Raw genomic sequence first — 17,894 nt, forward strand, 5'->3', positions numbered from 1 at the left:
TTTTCGAACTGCCTATTGAATTAAGAGCCGCGCCGAACTCCAATTTCCTTCAAATATCTGCAACTTCTTCAAACGTATTACCATCCTGTATCCATTGTAAAAAGTAATGTCCTCCCTTGAAGTTTTCCAGCGCCATTTTTGCTTGCAACTCTGAAGCCCCACCAACTGAATCGCGTGAGAAGGGGGGTCAGGGTCACGCCAGGAATACCACGCATTATGCCGAGGTAACACTTTTTCATGTAAAGCATGGTCCCCCTCCATCCCCCTTGCCCAGCACCACAAAATGCACCACGGACTGTTCACTATGACACTGAAATAAAAAAAACAGTCTGTATTCAATACTGACCGTTTTGCTGTTTTTCAAAGTTATTTGTGTAAAACTGTAAAACAAAAATCATTGACTGTTATGCTGTAATGAATTTTATCAAACTTATAAAACAAAGAAACCGTAAATATCTTAATACCGTTTGACCGTTTTACAAAACTGTAAAACGACAAAACGGTCAATGGTTTGTTTACTGTTTTTGTTTTGAGGAAATACAAAACGGTAAAACGAAATAACGGTATGTCCCGGGATTTAAAATATATACGCAACTAAAGCTGGCCATGTGGCCGCTGAGCTGTACATAATTATAAGGGAAAAAAACATCATTCGTTTTCAGGGTTGGTATTCATTGGGCGCGGCGAGAATGTCTCAAAAAGTCAATTGTTAATGTTAACCCACCGAAAATTGAAAAGAAAATGAAAGATGACAACGATGATCATCATTTTTTTCTGCGCAGCCTGAACACCTGTGAGAGTTTTAATAATTTCTAAAAGAATTTTGAAGTATTGGGATTTATAATGGGACGTCAGGCACGACAGCCTGCACGCCACGCTGCAAGTGCAAAGTCTGTTTGTGTTCATTTTTCACGATTTGAGCAATTGGTGGCGCCCTTTCATCAAAGATGGCGCCAAGCTGAGACCACTCGCACCATTGCATTGAAATGAGTAGGAGGACTGTAATTTCGTTCACAGTTTTATTTGTGATCCTACTGGACCGTATTGGATAGATTGAGTGTATAATGTAAGCATTAATAATATAATTTCTTCTTTTTTAATATCTATGCAATTTTATGGAGCTAGTTTATGCATGTGGAATTGGCGGGCATCACTTGTTATGAACTTATTTTGTTATTGTTTGAATGACACGACCCAAGCAAACCTAGCTAGTATGATCCTTAGCGTTATGTTTATGCATAACGCTAGGAAACTCACAATAGCAAAACTGGCAATTTTTTTCAGATACGAAAAGGTTTATAATATATTCAATATTGAAGTATTATACTAATACAGTATGAAGTACAGACCTATAATGCACCAAATGATGAAAAGATGAATAGTAAAATACTGACAACTCACGTTTTTCCAGATAATTTTGGGAGGTCTGTTTTTGTCAACTCACACTGAAGCACACTCAAAATGACTGTCGAGTGTAAACACATGTCACAGGTCAACGCAAGGTACTTTGCATTAAGTAGCACGCATTGTTTACCAGCGCTAAGCAATGGTCGGGTGCGCTTCCACCGCCACTGTTTTCCATGTTGAATATGTATACCAGACGACTGTTACATGTTGCTATTAGTTGAGATAAGTATCACAACACACGTCAGGGCACCACAATCAATATATCAGAATATGACATGAAACAGTCGTATACAATCTGGATGGTATTGTGGGGTTGGGGACACAATCCAAATATCTTGAAGTGACTGCATGGTGGCGATGTTTAAGCCAGCAAGAAAATGTGTATGCATGAGGCAATGAAAAGACAGTCGTATTTGTTGACATGTTTGTAACAAAGGTCTCCTCAGTTTCAGCCAAAATATACGTAATATACGTATTTATCATTCAAGTACTGGAAAAAGTTTAGCAACTATTATTATCCAGGTTTTAAGACAGTTCTCTCCGTTTTGAGGAATATATTGCAAATGACATGGTTCTGAAAGAGATGTGCAATAGCTAAAGCAAACCCTGATGAGTATGACATGTATGACTAGGGCGATCGTGTATCTACGGGCCCGGTTCCTATAGGGAACAACATTTTATTTTATTTTTACATTATTTGACCTACCAAACTAGTTGGCGACATTAAGAACGTACATGTATGTCATAGATGTAGATAAATTTTTGAGGGAAATTTTTGGGTAAAATAAAAATGACAATGACAACGACGAAAACGCAACACGAAAATAAGGATGGCGATCACCGCGCGATGTACTGTGAACGTGCAAGGCGCGCTGAATCACACGGCGCACACTGTAAACCGCGCGGGAAAATCGTAATTTCTACCCCAAACAACTGTTTAAAAATTACGAAAAAGGTGTCATTATACAGGATGGATAAAAAAAAAACGAAACCGAGATATTATTGCTAATTGGAACAGAAGCAGGGCACATGTGAATCAAAGGGAGATATCCTCTGTTAAGGTTGAATTGCCTCTTTAAAATGACACCCTGATCATGTTATTACATTCACGGTTTACTGAGCAGTGACCAATTTTATGAAAAGGGTCTATTTAGAGAGTTGCGCCACTTTTCAATTGTGGTTGATGTGGTGTTTTTGTCACAGAGTGAAAGGCTATGGTTGCCAATCAAGGCAGGTTGAGAAAAAAGAGATTTCACCATGAAAAATAGCGCAACTCGTAGTGCAGGCTTAATTTCTTGGTTTCGTTTTTTTTTTATCCACCCTGTATTGAGAGAAGTCTGCCCTACACTACTACACAATCGCCATGACTAGAAACTCAGTATGAGTCTGACCTGATGACATTGACATGTATGAGACTAGTCTGAAAAATTCTAATTGTTTTTTCAGTTAATGCTTCAATATTTTCCCGCAGAAAATGTTGCAACCTGACACTACTTCACTTAGTTCAGGGGTTGTGTACAAAGTCTATCATGTCTGTGGAGAGTCAAGTAATTTTTTTTTCTAAGTATTTCCTAACAAAATTGGAAATGTGTTTTAATTACTAGTCCAAGATTCATGTCTTATCACCATTTTTGCAATAACTGACCTTCATTGAGATGATATATGTTTTCTCAGTGCTTCAATATTTTCCCAGGAATGAATGTGCTAAATTTCCTGAAAACATGCGTTTCCTGAATTTAAGATCTTCTGAGTTCTCTAACAAATTTGTCATTTTTTTTTCAAAACACATTTTCATTGACTGACTGTCACTTTGGTCAAACATAGTGGCCTTTAAATACAGCATTATACCCAAACTAACAATCAGCTAACTTTTTCTTTCAGCTACTCTGCAGTATGTTTATAAAATAAACCATGTACTTAGGTAGGGATGGAATCATGTGCAGAATTGTTTTTGTAAATTATATTTTCTTTTGTAACTGATCTGATTTTATAGAGTAGCGACAAATATTGCTGACTCACGATGTCTAGTCGGAGCAGAAAGAGAAAACGAACTGCCACATCAGAGGTTGCAGTGGAAGAGGCAACGTCAACAAGACGAGAAACCAAAACCTCTGATGAAGACGATGAGATGACACAAGGTTTGTTCTCTTGTGTTTATGTATATGGGCAATTCTCCATGGGAGAGCAAAAAATGTCAAAAATAAATATTTACATATTAAACCTTTTTTGTACTTTTTCCAGACCTCAATTAAATGGGGAATTCAGTTCAAAAAACGAAATTGAAAAAATATACATATTTCTGGTAAAAACAGTGATTTTTGCAATTTATGATTAAAAACGTTAAGATTTGGTAAAAAAATAAAATTTTGTGTATGTATTACTTTCTGAATTATAGGGAAAAGATTTGATTTATTTTATGATGTTACAAGTTACCAACATTACTCAGGGTCATTAAAAAAAAATCTAAAAATCTAAATATATAAATATATATATATATATAGTGTAGGCCTTCATTTAAAATGTCAAAATTAGCACGTAATTCCGTTACCGAAAAAATGGCAAAAGTTACTTATTTTACAAATTTTCTTGTTTTTTTTCTTCAAATCATGTATGTTGAGAAAAGACCCTACTATAAACATAAATGAAAAATAAAAACTTTAAAACAGTAATTTCTTGGCATTTTTCCAAGTGGTAACGGAATTACGAAACGGTAACGGAATTACGGTAACGGAATTACGCATGCACAAAGTATGCACATTTCCTCCAGATTATGTACATGACATAATAGGAGATTTGCATGTAACCTTGGACAATAACTTTAAATACTAAATTACTTGTTAAATCATTTCCCTCTTTAATTTGCTATTATACAATTAAAAATAATCAGGTGTTCCATTGATTTTTTTACTTTTACTTTTTCTTTTTTACTATTTAAAAAATGCTAATAGTTGTTTGGATGCTTTAATTAAAGGGAATATACAACATTTTCAAACATCAGAAAATAAAACTACCAAGTTTTTACAAAATACCTTAACTACGATGTTGGTAAATGACAGTCTAAAGCATCCTGTAAAATTATGGCACCTGGTGTGAAGTAATTTTCAAGAAAATGATATTTTTGTATACATTTCCACTGTTGGAAAAACCTAACTATTTTTCAACTACTGCTCCAACTTTACACTCTTTCCAGTCCAAATTTTGTTTGCTATTTGTTACATGTTCATGAACGGGTGCAGGCCAGCTAGTCTGGTTCCCTTACCCTCCAATTTTCCGGCATCTATAAATTGATCCATTTTACCTTTAGTGGAGTCAAGGAACCAGACTACTTGAACAGTTTTGTTTTTCTTGGTTTTTCCAGCATTTTCGAATGCAAAACTTCAAACATGTCAGTGTAACAATATTTGATCTATTACACTAACCCCTCGAATAGTTCATTTCTTAAAATTACAGCAAAAGCCAGTGATGTACATGTACATGTACATTCCCTTTAAATATGTGTTGCCAAAGCCGTTGTCTGGTACCCACAGAAAATATATTCCACAACAAGTAAATGAAAGTTGAGTACCAGACTGTACTTGTACTTCTACTTGGCATAACTTAACATCTTCCCTTGCTCAGAGATGCCAACCAGTGCAGTTTTATTGTATTTTCCACAATAAACTAGTGAAATACGATAATACAATTGTTCATAGTCAAATTCGATTTTCGGTAAAAAAATATATATACATATACATTGCTTTCATTTGACCTTGACCTTTGACCTAAAAATGAAGCCCAGACATGTTTAGGCCTACATTTACATTTTGATCTGCTAATTTCACTTAGCTTTCCCCTTGTGGCATTTTATAAACTTCTAAAATTTGTATTGTGATGAGTTTATGTTGAATTCAATGTAAAAGTATTGCATTTACCTATTACATGTAAACCTATGGCGTAATTCCATTACCGCCCAGGCGTAATTCCGTTACCGTGATTAAAATGCAAATTATGAAAAGAGTGATTATTTTTTCAACTTTGTTCTGCATTGTAGTTAACAACACCCCTGAACTCTACAAATACCAGGTAGTGTCCAATTTTAAAATTTCAAAACTTCAGAGAGTTTTATTAATTTATGCGACAACTCAAATATGCTTGTCCTCCGTCCGTAATTCCGTTACCGATATTAAGCTCCGCCCCTTAAAGGGTAATCTTGTGGGATTTTTTTTTTTTTAGTGGTCAATCAATTCTACTGGGTCTTGGCTCCCTTTCCATGTTTAGATTAGTTGCCTAGCATAGAACATATTTTCTTGGGAAAGAATAATCCTTGACAAAGTGACAAATGGGCGTAATTCCGTTACCAAAGAATTGCCCATATATATGGTTCAGTAAAGTTCTGGTTCTTGTTCATGTGGAAAGTTCTGGTTCTAGTTCTGTGAAGGCAAAATCTGGGTTAGAATCCATTGGAAAGTTTCCGTTCTGGTTCAAATGGAAAGTTCCGGTTCAAATGAAAAGTTCTGGTTCAAATGAAAAGTTCTGGTTCAAATGAAAAGTTCTGGTTCAAATGGAAGTTCTGGTTGTAATGGAAAGTTCTGGTTCTGATTGTGATGGAAAAAGTCTTGATACGTCCCAATGGAAAGTGTTCGTTCTGGTTCTGTTGGAAAGTTCTGGTTCCGGATCCAGTGGAAAGCTCTGGTTCTAATGGTATGCATTAGTTCAAAAAGTCTGGATTAGGTTCCAGTGGATGGTTTTGGTTCTGGTATTTGTCAATGTCTACTACCCATGATCAAAAGTAATATACAACGTTTGCTTTGTCGGAAATGACCTGTTTAAAAATTTTTGTATAGAGACTGGGAAAACCAAGAAAAAATGCTGTTCTTATAGTCTGGTTCCCTGACCCTAATTCGGACGAAACACAGCAATATTTATGGACGTCTGAAATTTGTCACGTCATGTCAGGGAGCCAGACTAGCTGGCTTGCACCCGTTCACAGATGTGTACCCGATTGCAAACAAAATGTGGACTAACTAAAGTGGTAAATTTCGGGTACTATTTTGAAGGAAAAAAAGTCAGTTATTTTCCCAACGATGGTCGGCCGATAATCGTTGGAAATTGATACAAAAATTACTCCTTTCTTGAAAATGACAGCACATCAGGTAGATTGATTTCACAGGATGCCTAAGACTATAAAGTAACAGTCAAGTAAGGTATTTCATAATTTGGTAGTTGTGTTTTTTGATGTTTGCAAATGTTGTATATGACCAAAGTTCTTTTGCCTCTTTCGTGTGACATCAATAAATATCAAAAAAACATGCTCTGATTCAAGACAGTTTCAATTTGACATGCTGCTGCAGATTCCCATTTTCAGGCATCCACAAATTATGTTATCAGTCTCAATAATTGCACTGCTAAGGCCAAACAAAATAATAGTTCTGCTTCCGGTTTCCCTGCCTACCCTATTCTGACTGCCCCTACCCTAATATTTCTATTGGAAAAATGAGAAAAAAACACCCAAAACCATCAATTTCTACCTTTTACCCTTGACTACACGCAGACGCCTCCATATGATCGTACACACAAAAAAATTGGCCCCCCCCCCAAAAAAAAATCCCTACCTACCTACCCTATTTTCGAATGCCATGTAATCGGAAGCAGAAATTTTTTTTTTTTGGCCTACACAGTAACTTTAATCAATTTTTTTCCCATTCCAATCTTAAAGATATCCCAACCGCTCGTCCAAGCCGCAACAGGAGGAAATCAGCTAAACTAGCAGAAGCAGAAGACAGCGTGAAGTCACCCAGTGAGGAACCACGAAGACTTGGCGTGATCTCTCTCCATCATGAGAAAGGAGGGAAGAAAGACTCTGGCGATTCCTGGACGATTACCTCCTCCAGTAAGCCTAGGAGAAAGCGGGCTCCTTCAAAATACGATGATGATGAAGAAGAAGAGGTGGAAGAAAAGGAGGAAGAAAAGAGCCAATTACTTCACCTCGTCAGCAAAGGCAAACAACAAACAATTAAAATCAAACCACTTCATAAACCAGAACCTGAGGAGAAACCAACCTCCTCGAGGTCTGCCAAGAAGTCCCAGCAGAAGGCTTTACCCCCGGTGGCTATCAAGGAGGACAGCGGGATTAAACTGAAGCTCATCTTGTCTCCAAAGGACAAAGGGAAAGACAGTCCAGAGGCGGTAGCCAGTGTGGCATCCAAAGACAAACGATCAACTTCCAGGGGGAGATCTGGGAAGTCCTCCACGAAGGATAAAGACGAGCCCACGAAGGCCAAGTTTGTATTCGGGGACCAGGTGTTGAGGATGGAGGGGGATAAGATCGTACTGGGACAGAGTAAGAAACGCAAACATGGCGACACGGAAGCCGAATTGTCTGATTCTCCAGTAACAAGCAAAGGAGGCAAGAAGAGGAAGACAGCTCCGACAGAAGAAGAACAGGCAACACCCAAAAAGGCCGGGAAGTCGACGCCGGGGAACAAATCAGCTTCAAAAGTTGAAACTAAGGCCGCGTCTTCTGATAAGTCTTCTAAAGGAAGTTCTAAGAATTCCAAAAAGACTCCGGACAAATCAGGTCAGGGGAAGAGTGACAATAAGAGCAAGACAAAGCCTCCCGAGGAAACGAACAGCCAGTCCTCGGACACATCCAAAGATGACAACAAATCAAAGAAAAAGAAGGCCAAAGCTGTTAAAGCAGCAGCCAACTTCAATTTGCTGTCACTTGACGAGTCAGTGGATGATCTAGTCATTGATGAACCCCAACTTGAGTCTTCCAAGAAAAGTAAATCCGACAAAACGAAGCCGGACAAGAAGAAGAAATCCAACGACTCGGACTCCTCGCACAAAAGCAAGAAACACAAGAGCAAAGAGGTCAAGAAACACAAAGCGAAGTTTATCAACACGGGCACCAAGAAGCCCGGCCGTAACGTGGGACTAGATCCCGTGACAGCATCGCATATGTTTGGTCAATTCGACGGCATGCCTCCGCAACCTCAGTCCAGTCTGGAGGGACCGGGTCTTGACGACGAGAGTTTCTTCATGGCCGGCAACGATGCCACCATTCCCTCGTTCCCCGAGGCCATGGGTATGCCCGAGCTGGGCTTCCCAAGCACTTTCGGAAAGAGCGTCAAGAAAAAGGACTCCAAGAAATTCAGTAAGAAGGGCGAGAAGGACAAAAGGAAAAAGAAGAAAAAAGACAAACTGAAGAAAGATGAAAAATCTAAGGTAATCATGGTAACCAGATTTTTCATGTTTGTGATCAGTAGTCCAACATTGACGGATTCATATTCCAATCCACATTTTAGCCAGGATTTCCAAGATTTCGTCCAAGAATGCATTACATTGAAACCAGACAGCAGCATGTTGCTAACAAAGGGAACAAGATGTTTAAAAGACACGTAGACTTCCCTCAGATCGAAATAATATCTGTGGACATTTCTTGAAGAAATTGCATTATGGATCACAAATGGGGCAACTATACTGATGAAAGTACATTATCCAAAATCCATACATTTTCTTTCCACTACCACTTAAAACACACATCATTATTTCACCGAAATTTTTGAAAGATCAAAGTTAATAATCTTTGTGAGGCTTCATTATCACTTCCTGACAAATAAAACAAAATTTCTGATGACTTCAAGTCCAATTTGAGGAGCAATCAATGTCCATGTTGTCAAAGTTTTGTTGCAGGAAGACTGTTAATAAGGAGTAAATACAGCAAAGAACATTCACTTCAACATAATCCTGCAACAACAGTGTACATCAATGTTAATCATAAACAATGAAACACTATTTGCTCATTGTTGACCAGCTCATTTGTTCCCTGTAATTTTTCAGAAGCCACTGTCAGCATACATGTTATGGTGCGGGCAGACGAGACGTAATGTAGTGGCCCAGAACCCAGGACTCGGTAAGAGACTGCTCATTTTGGCAAAGTAAAGAATGATCACTTTTTGATCCCTTAGTAAAACTTACCTGAAAATTTTTAATCTACTTATGTAACATTTGATACGCTATTTGTATCATCAACACCCAACTTAATGAATTTGGCTCATTAATATTTTCAATTAAGCTTCGTTTTAAAGGGATCTTATTTATCATCTAAATGTAATTTAAGAAAAATGCAAAACTGAACAGCATTTATGTGTAAAGATATGTCTGTGCAATTTTGAAGTTTCAACCCAAAACTGTTTTCAGTACAACAGTAATTCACTTTTTAACGAATTGTCAAACGAAATAATCTTCCCTTTTTGAGCACTAGATGTGCAATTTTGAGCAAGCTAAAATAAAATCTTTTCAGAAAGTTGCAGATGCTCTCTGCCCTCCTAAAATGTTTTTTTGGGGGGGTAAAAATCAAACGTGAAAAATTGAAAATCAAACATTAACCATTTGTTTGAAGAAAAAAATTCCATTCGTTGAAGAGCATGAACAGTATATCTTTAAAGAAAGCAAAATGTGTAAATGACATTTTTAAACTGCTTGAAAATCAAGTGATAAGGCATGGAGTTTGGCACTGGTTGGAATCGAACCAGGCATGCCAAAAATGTAGGAAATAAATGGACAATAACCCAATTTAAAGGCACATGTAATTTCATTTATTTACAACCTCTTTCTCAACCACCGCCCAGATTTCTCCGGTATCAGCAGGATGATGGGTACGCTGTGGCAACAACTCCCTGAGAAGGAGAAACAAGTCTGGTACAGCAAGCAGCGTCTTCAGCACGTCAAGCATAAGAACGTCCCCAGCTTGTCCAAGCAGAAATTCCGACGGTCGAGTTCCTCTGGGAAAGGTTCGAGGTCGCCCCACGGGAGCCCCGTCCGCCATTTCTCCCCCCGGACTGAACCGATTGACAGTGCTGCACACCTCAAACTGCTCGGGGAATCGTTGTCGTTGGTTGGCGACCGGCTGCAAAACCATGTCGTGAGTACCAACCAAAACAAATCTTCACAAAAATATCTTCAACAAGTGATAGCACTGCTGAATAGTTTAATACTGAAAAAGTTGTGCTAACCTTAGGCATATTCAGTTTATAGATGTGCAAAGCCTACACATACATGATGACTTCTCCTGCTGCGTCACGTTTTTAGCAAATTCCACCTTTAAAGTAAGCATGTTGTTGTGGTTATGTCTGTAAAAAAGACCTATGACATAATGACGTCACGCTTTCTTGTGAGAGTCCGGTGGGACGAGACCCACTAAGCTCCCATAGGAAAGTGCACATGCAAACAGAGCGTGACGTGTCGTGATCATGTCTATTGACGGAGACTTAATAAGTCTGGGTGGTAATTGTTAATGTGAAACTTGACAAACTGACAACCCCAAAATGGAAACACATGTTGTTTCACATTTTCGACAACAAATCAGTCACGACATCATGGATGAAACCATGGTATTTCTTGAGGTAGATACAAAATAATCTAAATTAGAGATCTGTGTGTCTGTCTGAAGAGGGATCACAGGACTTTTCCGTGGACCTGTACAAAGTCTATGGGATTTGGGGTAGAACAAAAATAAAAAAGAAAAGGAATCTAGAGAAAAAAAATCAGAACCAAAATAAAGGCTTTTCTACAGAGATTGCGAAAAAGCCAATTAAAGGCTGATTTCAGTCCTACATGTAGGTTTGAAGATTTGGGGGCATGAATAGTGCCTGTCCTTGATGTAATCATAACTTGAAAGATGGTTCAGACGTCAGACAGGGTTCTTCACAAAAGGGAAATTTTTGAGGTAAAATTTTGATTTAGAAAAAGCAAGGTTTTTTGTCGCCACAGTATGATCATTTATGGTTTATCTGATCTTGTTTGAATTCTTAAGCCATGTTGTTTGACCTTTAACAGGGTCAGGTGGAAATTCACGGTAGTCTGTCCGTCCTGCTGGACTCTACGCTGTGCTGCTTGGCTCCGCTGATGTCACTGACCAGTCAGGTGCCGGAGCTAAACAGCATCAGTAAGGATACCATAGTAAGTACAGTCTGTAAAATCTGTGACCCAACATAGGTGTAAAAAATGGTTTATGGCTTCTAACTTGCTCCCTTAAAACATAGATATTGACAAATTGGGAACAGCCAACATAGGGCTAGATAGCTTAGTTGGTAGAGCACTGGAACGGCAATCCGAAGACCGTGGGTGCAAACCTACTTGAATGCCGTTTGCAACATAACATTCGAATGTTCAGTATATTCGACACGGCCCTATGATATTGTGTCACACAATCAAATCTGAAGCGTAAATTACTACTGTCATCAAGTGATTTTGATAAGTGTTTTTGAGTGACTAGGTTGGCTGGAACCTATTTGCAGGACACGTAGCTCGATAGAACACTGCTCACGTATTCTAAAGTTCATGGGCGTTGCCAGGATTTTTTCTAGAGGGGGGCAAAACATATTTTTGCCAAAAAATGCCTGTATTTCTCAACACATTCTTGATTTATCAGTTTTAGAGGGGGGCAGGGACATTTTGCCCCCCCCCCCACCACTATGACTTCGTGCTTCTTTTTCTTTTCTTTTTCAGCGGTCGGGCACAACCCGACCACTCTTTGGATTTGTTTCGATTAATCTCTTTTTTTTTTTCTTTTTTTTTCCGGACAATACTTCTCCGCGGGTTTTCTGTTAAACGGTATATGGTATGAACTTGTAACTTTCAATATATATCGACCCTCATCCGAAGTGGTGCATATTACTCTGACGACATGATTACGTCATCAGGTGTCAAATTACAAGTGATTTTATCTGAAAAAGTGACCAATTACTTTCACCTATAACTCTTGAACTAAACAATCAATGATGTTTGTATTCTGTAATCAGATAGACCATTAATCGCTTAACAGTTTTTGTCGTGGACGTGAACTCGCTTGACCTCTACTTGCGGGTCTACCGGAAGGTCAAAGTTAGGAGAATTCAAAATGAGGACGTTAGCCTGACATCAAAACAAAACAAAATTTCTTCCAAACGGTTCACGGTATGATCACAAAACCTTGTGTGAATTTTTTATTATTAAAAGCGGCATCCTTGCGACGCGTGTCTGTTGCTAGCCGTGCAAGTTCGTGTAACTTATCCCCGTTTTCTTCTGTTATGGTGCCATCTCCTTGGAGATTGGAAGATTAGATACATAAATTGACGGGAAAAGTGCAGATGTCGCAGCCTGACTGTAATTTTATTCCCTGACAGACTGCAGATCACAATTTGTCTGTTTTAATCGGGTTGGCGCAGAAGTTCTTCCTGGCCTTTCACCTCCATGGCCCGAGTTCAATTCCTGGCCAGGTCCACGTGTGGATTGGGTATTCAGTCTTCCTATGGGGCTGCCGTTCAAATCGGACTATCATGGACAGTATCGGACAAAATGTGGTGCTCTTCAATCCGGCAAATTTGCCGACAGGGCTGATGTTCCCGACAAGACAACGATTTTGCCGACAAAAACACTTAAGGGGGGGGGGGGGGGAGGGGGTCATATCCTCCATGCCCCCCCCCCCCCCCTAGGGATGTTCGTGACCAGAATTCTTTTTTTTTCCTGTGGAGTCGTCATGATCTCAAAACAGAATTTATGTCTACGGTCTCTTAACATGAACTATTATATTGGAGAAAAAACCTGAAAACTAAGGAAGCTCCTTTGTCTTTGTTTAAAACATTTCACTGCCCACTGCCTGCCAATTAATTTATCACAATGCTCTCTACAAAGTAAAGGCACACAACAGCGTGAAGTCATGCCTGAGAGCCTTCACAGATGTCACATAAAAGTAATACATGTAATTGGACATTGTCTCCACTACATGTATGACGCCCCATTACCACAATGCGTGACAAGGCCAAATGATGCCACCGGTAAATTTCAATTAACTTGGAGCAATAACCGAACCCCTCACAAATTAGCCTGGACCATTAAATTCCGGTGTCTCAAAGAACACAACAAATCTCCCAATTACTGCAGTATACCCATTCATGATTGTTTTGCCAATTTAGCCCCCGATCTTCTCATTCCCGGGTTGGTGCTGCACTTTTTATAGCCTCCGATCTTCTCATTCCCGGGTTGGTGCTGCACTTTTTATAGCGGCAATAAATAATAATTGCCTTATATTGACCTTGTACATCGTGTTGCAAAATCTATGGATCAGTACTGAAATTGTTTTAATGGTGTCCAGAGGCCCCTGAAAATAGAAGCTATTATGAGGAATTCCATAAAACCATTTCATTTTGTGTTTCATCACCGATTAATTCACTTTGTCACTTTCCTTTGTGATGTAATTTTTTTGTTTTTTTGTTATTTGCTTCCTTTGTCTCTTCCAGGCCTCAACAATGGACAACATAGCCTATATCATGCCTGGTCTGGGTTGATTGCTACGTGTTGCAATGGATAATACACAGGTACAGGCTAGGTAAAGTGGAACAAGTGCATGCAGGTGTCGGGCAAAGCCAGAGTTACACGGGTTTGAATTCAGCATTCCAGTGACACGCAGATGATATATTCTTCTCTGACAATTACGGCTTCCCTTTTTATTTCTATGGTTCTCATATTTTTTTTGCTTCTAAATTTGGTTGGTCGTTTGGTAACAAAATAAAAATCCTGACAAAAGAATTGCAGTTGCACCCGTGTGGATGGCTAAATTAAATGATGCCAAGTGCGTATTGCCTCTAGTTTTGTTTACTGCAATGAGATTATCATGAGGTGATATTACTGAACAAAATAATAAAACCATCATTGGCAAGATGTAGTTGACTTACATTATATGTGCACCATCCATCTCACTAACGTTTTGGCTGTAGTGGCAGCCATGACATACCAGTAAAAGTAAACTATAGACCCCTAATATGATGAGAGGCAACATCCTCTCATCTTCTTGGTAAATTTGGAATTGTTTTCCATTTCTTCTCATAACACAGAGCCTGATTGCCTGAATTTTGTATTCCTTTTTTTTTTTCTTCAAATGTTATTTTGTTTGTTGGGTCGGCAGAAATAATTTATTAATTTTTTTCTTGGGTCAGGAACCCAGAATAGGGTCTGTCGGAACTGAGAACCACAGAATAAAAATGGATGCCCTTAGAATAAAGTTCTACATGTGAAACAATAAGCCTCTGTACTGATGACGTCAAACTTTGTTTACCTGTGCTTTTTTCTATGGGGCTATGAAACCGTCCCCACCAGGCTCCCAACACGTGAGAGGTCGACTGTTGCAGTCATACTTCAGTGCTTAAAATTGTTCTCTGCTTTCGCAAAATGTTCAGTGGCCATTGAGCTAAAACTTTCACTGCCAAAGTGGTTATGTATTCTGCTTAAGATTTTGAGGAATTTTGTTGCTTCAAAGAAAATAGGCAAATGATTCTACATAATTTGAGCTTAACATCATGACTCAGTTAACTCTAAAGCAAAGAGTCTTCAATAACTTGAAGCATGTGCTTATCCTGTTACTAAGAATTCTGTGCTTAATGCTTGTAGGAATTTTGAAGAATTTGTGCACTATAAAAAAAGGAATCTAAGATCAGAAGAGCCATGATATTGGGATGGAGGGTTACCCCCAGCATTGGTCCCATGCCTTTTGAGTTTTTGTAGAAATTCATGCACTCTTCTGTGAAGTTGTGTACTGTATTATGTGTGTACAGTTTGAATTTTAGTTGGCATTAGTTATCGCATTTTTAAATCTGGATCTCGACACAAAAATAGAACTGTGTACATAATTTTAAACTGTTACATTGTCAAGTTTGGCATTTTGGGGTATTTGGGGACAGAGTACGTCACACTTTGGAAGTTAGTTTTCAGCCGAAACTAATATTCATTTCATGGTCTTTTATGTCATTTTAAAAAACTTTTTAAATTTGTTTGTATCTGTTTCGGAATGAATGATTGACGGTTTTCTTGGATAGATTGTAAACGGCAATTAGATAGTTTTCAAAGTCTGCTGAAACAACATCAAGTTTCTTGTACATTATCTGTAAAAAAAACCCCAACAATTAGGTAATGAAAGTTGTTTTCGGGCTTAGTGCTAGAATAAGTGTAGTCATTCACAAACCTCCGCAACGAGGTTTATGTTGGAGTTTGTTCTTAACTTTCCTTCTTATGGACCACAAAGAATTTGCATCCAAAATGTGACTGAAAGTTATTGCCTCTTTTTGAAAATCGTTACTAAAGTCACTTATCTGCAATAAATTTCAATACTTGTTCATTCAATGTTTGATCTAATTTTTTTTTTATGAGAGTCGCCCATCTCAAGGCTCTTAAGGGCAACTCAATGTAAGAGCTACACAAAGAAGGGATAGAAAAGGAATTCTAAGAAAGAGAAAAAACACTTCAAGTAGAAAGATGAGTATTGACGTTGCATTTGAACTGGGACAGATCATAAGCCCCTAAAAAAAAAAGATACAGGTCAGGAGTTGCGTAGTGAGGCAGTGCATGGGAAGAAACTGGATGAATAATTTCTAGAATATATCCACTACAGTGCCGTTTACCCATTACAGCACGGTCAAGGTTAAGAGAATTTGTTTGGAGTTTTTGTTTTTGTCCTGCCATCTTTCCATTTCCTTCATTCAATTGGACATACATAACAAGTGTACATATACATGTAAATATTATCTTGTTTTTACATTTATAATAGAACTGTACTTTGTAAATAGTAACAAATATGAACTTCTGATGGTCCCTTTTTCTCTGGACATTGTATATAAATGACTCAAGGCAATGAATATCTTTCTGATTTATGTAGCAGTTTAATTGTTCTCATTTGCTTAAATCTCAATTTTGTTGCCTTTGTTGAAATATTTTCAAGGTGCACCTTAAAAAAATAGATTTTGTTTTCAAATTGCTATTTTCCTAGCAATTCAAAATTTGTTCACTTTTGAATAAGACATCAAACAACCACTCACGTTTTATTACGGAATGTTTACTTTACAAATCTGACATAATTTCCGGCCCGACAATAAGTCACCTGTTTATTTTTGTGCGTTATGGGATTAAAGCAAGCCCACAGAAAACATCCAAAATAGAAAAAAGGAACATTTTTTTCCCATTTTAAGAAAACATACAAACTGCAAGTATTAAAGTAAAAAGTTAACCCCTTGCAAGATTGTATTTTAAAATGAAAGGTTAACCTCTTGCAAGATTTTAATGAAAATAGGTAAGGTTAACCCCTTACCAAATTTGGATTAAAAATGTAAGGTTAACCACTTGTCAAATTTAAATTAAAAATGTAAAGTTAACCCCTTGTCAAATTTGATTTAAAAATATAAGGTTAACTGCTTGCCAATTTCATTTAGAAATATAAGGTTAACCCCTTTCCAAATTTCAATAAAAAAATTAAGGTTAACCTCTTGCCAAATTTGAATAAAAATGTAAGGTTAACCCCTTGTCAAATTTATGTAAGGTTAACCCCCCCCCCCCAACTTTGAATTCAAAATGAAAGGTTAACCCCTTGTCAAATTTGAATTAAAAATGTAAGGTTAACCCCTTGTCATATTTTAATTAAAATGTAAGGTTAACCCCTTGCCAAATTTGAATTAAAATGTAAGGTTAACCCTTGCAAAATTTGAATTAAACTGTAAGGTTAACCCCTTGCTAATTTGAATTAAAATGTAAGGTTAACCTCTTGCCAAATTTGGATTAAAATGTAAGGTTAACCCCTTGCCAAATTTGCATTCAAAATATAAGGCTAACCCCTTGCCAAATTTGAATTGATAATGTAAGGCTAACCCCTTGCCAAATTTCACTTAAAAATATAAGATTAACCCCTTTCCAAGTTTCACTTAAAAATGTAAGGTTAACCCCTTGCCAAATTGGAATTAAAAATGTAAGGTTAACCCCTTGCAAATTTGAATTAAAATGTAAGGTTAACCTCTTGCCAAATTTGAATTGAAATGTAAGGTTAACCCCTTGCCAAATTTGAATTCAAAATGTAAGGTTAACCCCTTGCCAAATTTGAATTAAAATGTAAGGTTAACCCCTTGCTAATTTGAATTAAAATGTAAGGTTAACCTCTTGCCAAATTTTTACTTAAAAATGTAAGGTTAACCCCTTGCCAAATTTGAATTAACATGCAAGGTTAACCCCTTGCAAAATTTTACTTACAAATATTATAAGGTTAACCCCTTGCAAGATTTGAATTAAAAATGTAAGGTTAATTTCTTGCCAAATTTGAATAAAAACGTAAGGTTAACCCCTTGCCCAATTTGAATAAAAATGTAAGGTTAACCCCTTGCCAAATTTGAATTAAAATGTAAGGTTAACCCCTTCCCAAATTTGAATTAAAATGTAAGGTTAACCCCTTCCCAAATTTGAATTAAAATGTAAGGTTAACCCCTTCCCAAATTTGAATTAAAATGTAAGGTAAACCCCTTGCAAATTTGAATTCAAAATGTAAGGCTTACCCCTTGCCAAATTTCACTTATAAACATAAGGTAAACCCCTTGCCAAATTTGAATTGATAATGTAAGGCTAACCCCTTGCCAAATTTCAATTAAAACAACAAGGTTAACCCTTGCCAAATTTCATTTAAAAATGTAAGGTTAACCCCTTGCCAAATTTCACAT

The 17,894-nt window shown here is 37.6% G+C and overlaps 1 protein-coding gene across 1 annotated transcript; it reads left to right on the plus strand.

Moving 5' to 3' along the window:
* The first annotated feature begins 927 nt into the window (after nt 1–927).
* Nucleotides 928–16,055, plus strand: LOC119737741 (HMG box-containing protein 4-like). Its single transcript, XM_038212302.1, has 7 exons — nt 928–1,066; nt 3,401–3,545; nt 7,103–8,613; nt 9,229–9,301; nt 10,020–10,312; nt 11,227–11,349; nt 13,668–16,055. The coding sequence occupies exons 2-7, from the start codon at nt 3,428–3,430 to the stop codon at nt 13,713–13,715; spliced, it is 2,166 nt and encodes a 721-aa protein (XP_038068230.1). The 5' UTR covers nt 928–1,066; nt 3,401–3,427; the 3' UTR covers nt 13,716–16,055.
* Nucleotides 16,056–17,894: the final 1,839 nt, after the last annotated feature.

The sequence above is a fragment of the Patiria miniata genome, unplaced genomic scaffold (genome assembly GCF_015706575.1).
Source record: "Patiria miniata isolate m_02_andy unplaced genomic scaffold, ASM1570657v1 HiC_scaffold_3, whole genome shotgun sequence".
Lineage (NCBI taxonomy): Eukaryota > Metazoa > Echinodermata > Asteroidea > Valvatida > Asterinidae > Patiria > Patiria miniata.

Bases quoted from the DNA above. Each gene is read 5' to 3' on its own strand.
- LOC119737741 (XM_038212302.1), top strand. From the start codon at position 3,428: ATGTCTAGTCGGAGCAGAAAGAGAAAACGAACTGCCACATCAGAGGTT. The intron at 3,546-7,102 runs GTTTGTTCTCTT...CCAATCTTAAAG, and splicing joins AGACGATGAGATGACACAAG to ATATCCCAACCGCTCGTCCA. The intron at 9,302-10,019 runs GTAAGAGACTGC...ACCACCGCCCAG, and splicing joins GGCCCAGAACCCAGGACTCG to ATTTCTCCGGTATCAGCAGG.